Source organism: Lactuca sativa, chromosome 7 (genome assembly GCF_002870075.4).
Source record: "Lactuca sativa cultivar Salinas chromosome 7, Lsat_Salinas_v11, whole genome shotgun sequence".
In the NCBI taxonomy this organism is placed as follows: domain Eukaryota; kingdom Viridiplantae; phylum Streptophyta; class Magnoliopsida; order Asterales; family Asteraceae; genus Lactuca; species Lactuca sativa.
Window position 1 is genome coordinate 196,778,838 of NC_056629.2, and position 11,273 is coordinate 196,790,110.

At 34.0% G+C, this 11,273-nt stretch overlaps 1 protein-coding gene across 1 annotated transcript; it reads right to left on the reverse strand.

Annotated features, from left to right (window-relative positions):
* Positions 1 to 5,810: 5,810 nt before the first annotated feature.
* On the reverse strand, positions 5,811 to 10,910 carry LOC111877277 (F-box/LRR-repeat protein At4g14096-like). The gene is made up of 2 exons (XM_052765189.1): positions 9,248 to 10,910; positions 5,811 to 6,149 (listed from the first exon to the last, which is right to left on the reverse strand). Exons 1-2 carry the CDS (start codon positions 10,181 to 10,183, stop codon positions 6,135 to 6,137), a joined length of 951 nt encoding a protein of 316 aa, XP_052621149.1. The 5' UTR covers positions 10,184 to 10,910; the 3' UTR covers positions 5,811 to 6,134.
* Positions 10,911 to 11,273: the final 363 nt, after the last annotated feature.

Sequence of the window (11,273 nt, forward strand, 5' to 3'; positions counted from 1 at the left end):
GATTTCAGAACAATCTGGAAGAAAGCAAGAGCTGCATGCCCAGAAGACCTTGTTCATGAAAAGTTTTTCACTACGGACAAGAAAACAAAAAGTCTGTTCAACTTCCTCGAAGGAGCAGATGCAAAATTAGTCTACCAAGCCTTGCAAAAGATAATCCGATCTACATCAGATGCATCTCTTCACTCCCAGAATGGATTCAAGAATCAACTCTTTCTCCATACCACTTTCTGGAAATTGGTCTTTCTAAAGCCAATAAAGAAATTGAACAATCTCAACCAATGGAAGATAAAGATCTACCTTTTACAGAGATTCTTCATCCCAATCGCATTAATGGTTTAAGAAGAATATCAGAAAAAATCATCGAGATTATCTCTGGTTCAAAAAAGAAGATTAATTATACCGACTCACATTGTATAATTACAAGCTGGAGTTACAACAACACCAGCCAAGAAGATCTTCGTCAAGCCTCCAAGTTTGGCGAAAAATTCATGAACAATAGCATGGAAGTATCCAATGCTACACGCCAACACTTTTGCCGACATGCAGAACAACTTTTCGAAGAACATCTTTGTCACTTTTGCGAAAGCAAAGATTCGGAGACAAAGGAGGGACCCTCCTCTGAAGATGACAAATCATCATCATCTTAAAGAAAGATGCTTCACGTGTCAAATGGCCCCAGCCACTCAAAATAATAATGCCCTTCTCCATTATTAGAAGCTTTCTAGCTGTCCACAATAATGTAATCTTTAGTGGATAAAAACGTCATGCCTGGCATAATAGGCAAGGAACAGACCCTCTCAATGTATCTATAAATTGAGAGTTATGTTTTGTTTTAGGGACATCGCAAGAACGAGTGCAAGAAAAAACACTCTCTATCTAGTAAATTTTTAGTTCAATGTCTAGTGAGTAATTCCTCCCTTAGAAGGGGAAAAATGTAAAATATTGTAAGAGTTTTCCCTTTTTGGGAACTCTTTTATCAATAAATCTTTGTTTTGTTATTTTTGAGTGTTCATACAATTTAGAGTGATGAAACTTGTAAGTGACAGAGTGTCAGGTCGACGATGATTAACAGTACCACAGACACCATGCCAACAGGCAAAGAAACCACACAGACCAATGAACGATACAGGCTGGCTTGAATAGTTTCTATCTATGTAAGTATAACACTCACTACATTACAATTACTCATTTATTGATACAAGAGTCTTCTTTTCACAATTTTTATATTTATTCCCTTCTTTGTTAAAACATAAATTCCGTACACACATCCACACACCCAAACTGGTATCAGAGCCTTAATAAATATGGCATTACATTATAATAAAACACTTTACAAAGAAAAATTTGAACAAATTCATAATAAACTGATTGAAATTTCTCAACATAAAGAAAGACTTTTCAGTAATAAAAAAGACTTGGTGCATATAGACTTCAGAATTCTACAAGCACAAAATAAACATACTCACGAATATATACCAAACTTGGTTAGTATACGTATGTATCTCCTGCATAAGGAAAAAGTACATCAAGAACATCTTGAAAGAAATAAAAAATTAGTTTCAAAACTCAGAAAGTTTATTCTAACTTGTTAGCATTTCTTAAAATGAATAAAGAAATTTTCAATAACACTGAAGAAAATAATTCAGAAGAAAAACAAATCTTAACTTATGTTGAAGATGAAGACGGCTTTCATGCAAATCTTTTAATAAAACAAGACCTTCTCTCTCGAGTTAAGAAAATTGATTTAAAAATAAAGAAAGAAAACATTTTCAAAAATGTTCCTTCTAAACTTAGTATTCTAAATCCTCTTAAAAGGAAAAATGAAATCTTCTACTTTGTTAGTACTAAAGAAATGTCCGTAGACATAAAAGATACAATATGAGCTGTCTTTCTACCCCTTTTAACTAAGGAACAAATACATAATAACTTAAAAAGTATTCCAGTTGAGATTAGATCAAAAATTAGAATGGTCCATATCGGAGCTGTAAAAATTTTGTTAAAATCCCAATTCCAAGCAGGAATAAATTCTCCCATAAAAATGGCCTTAATTGACAACAGAATTACTGACAGACAGGACTGCATCTTAGGTGCGGCAAAGGGAAACCTTGCTTACCAAAAGTTTATGTTTTCAGTCTATCCAAAGTTTGCTCTGGATTTAAAATCTGCAAATATAGATAAAACCTTATCTTTTATACATCACTTTGAAAGAAGTGACCTAATGAGTCCAGGTGATAAACCTTTCACCATAACATATCTCATAGGATATGCCCTGACCAACAGTCACCATAGCATAGACTATAAGAAAGACGAGTAGATCGAACTTGATGATGTCTTTTCAGAAATAGGCCATGTCAAAGATAAACAATTCTGCGACATAAATCCTCAAGAAAACTCTTGGGTTTTAAATATAGCTAGAAATAAAAAAGCTCTAGGAGAAACTCTTAGACCAAGAATTTCTATGGATTCACTCCACATAGGAGAAAGCTCGGAGAGAAAAGATAATAACTTAATAAGAAACATGTCTTTAAAAATTGATAGTCTACGCCAGAATATCAAACAAATCACTGACATTATAAATGAATAATAAAATTGATTTTCCTCATTTCTATAAAAAAGGTAAAACAGTCAAAATTAAAACTCTTGACGATAATACTGAAAAGAAAGAATACGTTTTCTCTACTTCTGGTAAAGCTGGTGTTCAAACAATCGTAAATCATTGCAATAATCTTAACCAAATCATTGCAAGATGTCTCTTAAAAACTTCAAAAATAAGCCATTATCTTGGTATTTCAAAAGATATTTCTACAGATATTTCAAAAAATAAAATACCTTTTAACCAATTTAAAAATGATTTAGCCTTTATGGTAAAAAATAATCTTGATAAAAATGATTTTGAAAAATTCTTCTAAGTTATTGAAAGACAAAATAAATTAACTATCAAGTTAACCCAGTCTATTGACAAACATTCTATTCTTTTAGAAAACTCTTTAAAAAACAACCAATTTGTTGAAGAAGTCGCCAAAAAGGCAAATATTGAGGGCACTCTTAAGGAAACCAACCTTAAGATCAATAATATACATGATCAGTTAAAACAACTAATAGGATGACCTCGATACCCGAGCTCAATAAATCAATCACCTCGATACCCGAGCTCAATAGATCAATCAACCTCCTTAATGAAAAAATAGATGGGCTGATTATAAACTTGGACTTAACATTCAATAAATACGTAACCATTACCCAGTTGGAAGTAGCATCTGCAAAAATTATTGCAGACATTACTAAAGAGTTATCTGAAAAGATTGACTCTTGCCCATGTAATAAAGACATACTTGAGCACATCAAAAATATCTCCATCATAGAACAAAAAACCAAGCCTGGAAAATATTCAGGTCTTAAGAAATACTCACCTTCCAATCCTAGTGTTGGAAACCCTGACTTAGGAAGCTCAAAAGATTCCCAGAAAATTAACATTTTCAAAAAAGAATAAAAATGAAAGAAACAATCTCTGAACGACTCGAGAAATATTTCTTTAACCTTCAATATGAAGATTATGATAAAACTGACCAAAAGCTTATTCAGCTTTTATCTTTAGAAACTGAAGAATGTGAAGAATTGTATCAAAAAGAACCCAAACTTTTTGATCAATATTTTAGAATGACTAAAATAAATGAACCCGACACTGAATCAGAACAAGAAGATAATTTTAAAACAAATACAAAGACTGTTAAGTTCGAATATTCAGATATGGAAGATGATGAAGCAGAGTCTTCTTATACAGCCACAAGAAGAGGCAATAAAAAGAAATACGAGTTCAAAATGCCTGTCCACAATGGAATTCCAAATAGTGGTCAAGGACCCAATACAATCAATGTACTCAATATTGATTGCATCCAAGATTTAAAACTCAGAGAAAGAGTTGTAGAAAAATGGGTTACTGAGATTTCACTAATCTTACAAACAAATCCAGATGAATTTGAAAAAGCAAAAAATGTTCTACTACTTTTAGAACACAAAACTGATGGAATCGTGCAGAAATTCCTAAGAAACAATAATTGGAATGAAGAACTGCATGGCTCAGATCTTTTTGATAATCTCATAAATGTCATATACACTACTTTCTTAGGTCTTGATTATATTTCTAATGTAATGCCATATTTATTATCAATCAACCTTCTTAACTTTAAAGGATATAAAAAATTTAGAGTACATTGTTTTGTAGACACAGGTGCATCTTTATGTCTTGCAAGCAAATTCATCATTCCGGATGAACTCTGGGAAAACGCTCCCAAAGAAATTAGTGCCACTATTGCAAATGGTGAAACCATAAAAATTAATAAAGTTTGTAGAAATATTAATCTCGAACTTTCAGGAGAACATTTCAATGTTCCCACTATTTACCAACAAAATTCAGGAATTGATATCATAATTGGTAACAACTTCTGTCAAGTCTATGGACCATTCATACAATGGATAAATAGAATTGCCTTTCATCTTAATAATGATATGGTAATTATAAAAAAGGTTACAGAGGCCTATAGCAAAGGAAAACCAGGTTTTCTTGAAACTCAAGAAAAAGGTTCTAAAGAAAAACAAATTCCAGGTACTAATATAACTCATGAAGAGATTAATAAAGAAAGGATTATTTCTATTCAAACTACCAGGTTCAAACAGATTGAGGATCTTCTTGAAAAAGTTTGTTCTGAAAATCCTATTGATCCAAATAAAACCAAAGGATGGATGAAAGCTTCAATCAAGCTTATTGATCCCAAAAAGGTTATTAGAGAAAAACCTATGGTTTACTCTCTACAAGATAGAGAAGAATTTTCCAAACAAATCAAGGAATTACTTGATATGAGACTAATTATAGAATCAAAATCCCCTCATATGTCTCCTGCCTTTCTTGTCAATAAAGAAGCAGAGAAAAGAAAAGGAAAGAAGCGCATGGTTGTCAACTACAAAGCAATCAATGATGCAACTATTGGAGACTCACATAATCTCCCCAATATGCACGAACTCTTGACTCTTCTACGAGGAAAAAACATTTATTCAAGTTTCGACTGCAAATCAGGTTTCTGGCAAGTTTTACTTGATGAAGAATCGCAGCTTCTCACTGCCTGCACATGTCCTGATGGACTCTTTCAATGGAAAGTACTACCCTTTGGGCTTAAACAAGCTCCTAGTATTTTTCAAAGACACATGCAGAATGCTCTTCGAGGCCTTGAAGGTTTCTGCACTGTATACGTTGATGACATCATGATCTTCAGCAAAAATGAACAAGAACACTATGTTCATGTCACACAGGTTCTCAGAACTATTTTAAAATATGGTATAATACTTTCAAAAAAGAAAGCTCATCTTTTCAAAACAAAAATCAATTTTTTAGGCTTAGAAATAAATGAGGGTACTCATTGTCCTCAAAAGCATATTCTTGAACATTTACATGACTTTCCAAATGTTTTAGAAGACAAAAAGCAACTACAAAGATTTCTTGGTGTTTTAACTTATGCTGAAACATATATTGAAAAACTTGCAGCCATGAGAAAACCTTTACAGGCAAAATTAAAAAAAGATGTCATTTGGAATTGGTCAAATGCTGATACAGACTACATCAAAAAGATAAAGAAAGTTTTAATCAATTTTCCAAAACTTTATCTTCCAAACATTGAAGACAGTTTAATTATTGAAACTGATGCTTCTGATGAATTTTGGGGAGGTGTTTTAAAAGCTAAAAACCCCAAAAACGAAGAACAAATTTGCAGGTACACCTCTGGCAGTTTCAAAGCAGCTGAGAAAAACTACCATAGCAATGAAAAAGAATTACTCGCTGTAAAAAGAGTTATTACAAAATTCTCTGTATATTTAACACCAGTAAATTTTCTGGTTCGTACAGATAATAAAAATTTTACTTATTTCCTCCGAACTAAGATTGCAGGAGATAACAAATTAGGCCGACTAATACGTTGGCAAGAGTGGTTTTCACGATATACTTTCACTGTTGAACATCTCGCAGGAAACAAAAACGTACTGGCAGACTGCCTCACCCGTGACTTCAGGTATACCTTACATCATCCATGATCTCACTCGCTCCTCTCGAGCCCTATAAAAGGATATGATCCTCATGACATATCTCCTCACAAAAACTTCACCTACAAAAAGAGAGGGGGAGATTAGAGAAAAAAGTAAACAAAATTTGAGTTTACAAAAATGGAAGACCTCAACACCTTGAGGATGAAGAAACAAATGCTCCTCATAGAGCTATCTGCAATTGAGCAGAAAATCAACTTGTATGAACAAGTAACAACGGTCACCAATGTACCGGAAAGCGAAAGCTCAAAAACAAAGGCTATTCCAGAGCAAACGGCATCTGGTAAAGAATCAACAAATCCGTTGAAAGCTGATGCTTTGCTAAAAAGCATAATAAAGGAGACAGCTACTCCTCTTCCTACTGGAAAAACTAGCTTATTGGTTGACACCAATCCTTGTACTGAAGGATTCGGTAAAATGACAACCTTGTCACCCATTAACAAATCTGTGCAGGAGTTTACACCAGATTACAAAAAAGCTCTTAACAAAGATGCTGAAAGATTTTATGTAATCTACAAAGGACCTCATGCCGGTGTTCATACTGACTGGGGAATTACAGAAACCTTCTGTAAAGTTGATAAAGTTACTTGCAAAAAATTCAGAAATGAAGCATCTGCAAGATTAAGCCTTGCCACTTATCAAGACGATACAAGCAAGACTAACCAACCACTTCTTCGACCAAAAATTCAAAAAGTCAAAGAAGCTCACAGAGACCAAAGGTTTGACGTTCCAATTGACGTTCAACAAATGGTTAACTATCCTGAAATCTCTTTCGAAGATTTCAGAACAATCTGGAAGAAAGCAAGAGCTGCATGCCCAGAAGACCTTGTTCATGAAAAGTTTTTCACTACGGACAAGAAAACAAAAAGTCTGTTCAACTTCCTCGAAGGAGCAGATGCAAAATTAGTCTACCAAGCCTTGCAAAAGATAATCCGATCTACATCAGATGCATCTCTTCACTCCCAGAATGGATTCAAGAATCAACTCTTTCTCCATACCACTTTCTGGAAATTGGTCTTTCTAAAGCCAATAAAGAAATTGAACAATCTCAACCAATGGAAGATAAAGATCTACCTTTTACAGAGATTCTTCATCCCAATCGCATTAATGGTTTAAGAAGAATATCAGAAAAAATCATCGAGATTATCTCTGGTTCAAAAAAGAAGATTAATTATACCGACTCACATTGTATAATTACAAGCTGGAGTTACAACAACACTAGCCAAGAAGATCTTCGTCAAGCCTCCAAGTTTGGCGAAAAATTCATGAACAATAGCATGGAAGTATCCAATGCTACACGCCAACACTTTTGCCGACATGCAGAACAACTTTTCGAAGAACATCTTTGTCACTTTTGCGAAAGCAAAGATTCGGAGACAAAGGAGGGACCCTCCTCTGAAGATGACAAATCATCATCATCTTAAAGAAAGATGCTTCACGTGTCAAATGGCCCCAGCCACTCAAAATAATAATGCCCTTCTCCATTATTAGAAGCTTTCTAGCTGTCCACAATAATGTAATCTTTAGTGGATAAAAACGTCATGCCTGGCATAATAGGCAAGGAACAGACCCTCTCAATGTATCTATAAATTGAGAGTTATGTTTTGTTTTAGGGACATCGCAAGAACGAGTGCAAGAAAAAACACTCTCTATCTAGTAAATTTTTAGTTCAATGTCTAGTGAGTAATTCCTCCCTTAGAAGGGGAAAAATGTAAAATATTGTAAGAGTTTTCCCTTTTTGGGAACTCTTTTATCAATAAATCTTTGTTTTGTTATTTTTGAGTGTTCATACAATTTAGAGTGATGAAACTTGTAAGTGACAGAGTGTCAGGTCGACGATGATTAACAGTACCACAGACACCATGCCAACAGGCAAAGAAACCACACAGACCAATGAACGATACAGGCTGGCTTGAATAGTTTCTATCTATGTAAGTATAACACTCACTACATTACAATTACTCATTTATTGATACAAGAGTCTTCTTTTCACAATTTTTATATTTATTCCCTTCTTTGTTAAAACATAAATTCCGTACACACATCCACACACCCAAACTGGTATCAGAGCCTTGTATCAAACTTGGTTAGTATACGTATTTATTAAATGGATCAAATTTGGGAAAACCGGAAAATGGAGTGGCATGTTGTCTATATATATATAAGAGACTTCACGTGGAAAAGAAAACACACAAACACAAAAGTCAGTATGCATGGCAGGATTCATGTGACTTATTATTATATATAAGCCATTTAATATATGTAAAACTCGGCTTTATTAATTCTATATTTTTGATTGAATAAACTGATACAAAAGGTTGTTTCCTGCAAAATGTAAGGACACAAGGACCATTTCTGTAATTTTAATATTACACCGGGACTATTTATGTAATTTTGTTTTACACTATTACACAGGGGCCATTTCTGTATTTCTAGTATTACCCAGGGACCATTTATGTAATGTTAATATAACACAGGGACCATTTCTGTAACTTTTACGTTTCCTGCTGTTTTGCAGGGACAAGTTCTGTAATTAACTAATTTTATCTATTTAATGCAAAATGTAAGGATACAGGGACCATTTCTATAATGTTACTATTACACAGGGACCATTTCTGTGAATTTTACATTTCCTGCTATTACACAGGGACCATTTCTGTAATTTAATCTATATAATGCAAAATGTAGACCATTTATGTAAATTTTCAATTACACAGGGACCAATGTAACTCCGCAAATTAAAAGCATAGGGACCATTTCTGTAAAAAAATTCTATTTCATGCAAAATGTAAGGACACAAGGACTATTTCTCTAATTTTATTATTACACAGGGACCATTTCTGTAATTTTTATTCTCCAAATGAGAAACACACGGACCATTTCCGTAATTTTATCCATTGCATGCAAAATGTAAGGACGTAGGAAATACTGGGACCATTTTCGAAAATTTGCTAATTTAAAACACTGGGACCGTTCCTGTAATTTTTATCTGATTAATGCAAAAGCCAAAATGTAAAGACACAAGGACCATTTCTGTAGTTTTACTATTACACAGGGACCAATTTTGTAATCCTGGAAATTAAAAACACAGGGAACATTTGTGTAACTTTTGCATTAACTGCTAAATATAAGGATATGGCATAATTAGATTGTGAATTACCTCCATAGTGCAATTAGATAACCTCAAAGATATGACATTTTGTAGCTGTTTCAGTAGCTCAACAACTCGACAAGCAACTTCCTTTTCCCATATAGGAGGAGGAGAAACATGAATGCAAGCTTTGACCAGATACGATGTATTATTCAATAAAATCTCGTTCGATAGATATCCCGTGTATTCAAAATTTGTAAGATTTTCTGCATCAATCTTGATCTTACACCCACCAAAATCATCAAGTGGACCAAACAATGACTTGTCATTTATTATCAAGTTTTTTAAGGAGGGACTGGAAATCAAAATGTTCTCCAAATACATCCACATGCAATCTGATAAAACCAAATTTTCTAAAACTGGACAACCTGAGAAAAGCTTTTCTGCATAATCATCATCCAGGAACTCGACAATAGATAGGTGCAAGGTTTTCAGGCAAGGAAGAGAAATGTGAGACGGGAGTTCAACCCAATGCATCTGTATATTCAGGATCTCCAATGATTTGTTGTTAAACATACACGAAGGAATCACAAATGGATCTACTTCCATTAGACAAAGATCAAGCTCCTGAACATTGTGCATGATTGCATAAGAAATCCATGAATGTATTTGAGATGCATCACAGAAAACACAACATGATAGAGAAAACTTTATTATATCTGATGAATCCCGTGACCGAAGCACTCCTTCCACGAAGTTCTTGAAGGAAGTCACCTCAGGACACAACAGGTCATCATCAAAATAAATGTTGGGGATAGAAGTCCAGAGGTTCTTCCATCTCGTAGATAATATGGATGTCTTTACAACTTCTTGGGTGTGCATAAATGAGAGAATGTGATGAAGAATACAATCTGGTAGATTGCTGATATAATCAACCATATCGTTTACATGTTCAACTTGCTCATGGCCTTTGTGTTCACTCATAATTAGCCTCTTTGATTTCATAACCACAGCCTATGGACAAAATGTCAATGTTTCAGCTTCTTCAAAATCAAGTAAACTGAAAACATAAATAAAAAACAGTTTAATTGGATGATAATGGTTTTAAAACACAGGGAGCAAGCTGAGCCATAAGCCATATCCATAACCTTACAGTGTCAAATCAGGAATTTTTGGGTCCCAAAACTGATATAAACAACCTTCAATTTTCTGCAAATGAAATGATGCAGGGTAATATTTGAGTTATGCCCTAATGATAAGCTTCAATTCATGGATGGTGATTATAATTCCTAATGATATCTCTAATATAATATAAATAAATAGAAACCCTAGCATTATTGTCAGGGTAAAGCTCATTGAAATGCTATACAGCTTGGTAGTTCTTAGATTCACTCCTCCGAATATTACTAACAACACTAATTAACAGGAACACTCAAAATAAAAGTTACGAACTCGGTCGATTAATCAAGTAAGCATGATAACCAAAACTCAACTTCCATATAAATAAAGGGGGGAATGCTTGATTTCCTGAAGAATGCCGTTGTCCTTGTATAAGATCAACACACTCGTACAACTAGCATATAAACATATACGGAGAGAAGTAGAGAAAAATGGCGGACTTTTGAGAGGAGATTTGAGATTGCCTGATGTGTTGTGCGAGACTCATTATCGACCAGGGACAAGAGTTTACAGGCGGTGTGCAGGAGAATGGAATGGCGGTTGAGAATTAAAAAAGTTGAGGGTGATTGAGTTTAAGGTATTATGGTGTGTTTAGGAGTACTTTTCGGAAAAGCCTTAAGACAAAATTGCAAAAATGGTTTCTGTGGTATGTAAAATTTTGGGGTTTTAGTCCAAACAGTGACTTTTTTGGTTTCGTAGTCCTTTTGGAGTGGTTTGTACGTGAAAATGGTCCCTCCGAAAATTGAAATGACTATAATACCCTTGGGGTATTTATTTTTCATTTTTCTTTCATTTTTTTTAAACTTAATATTTATTTATTTATTTTAACAATTAAAAAAATAATAGAGGACCCACCTCTCTCTCTCTCTCTCTCTCTCTCCATTTGAAGAAAGAAAGCACCGGTTCTTCCCCCTTT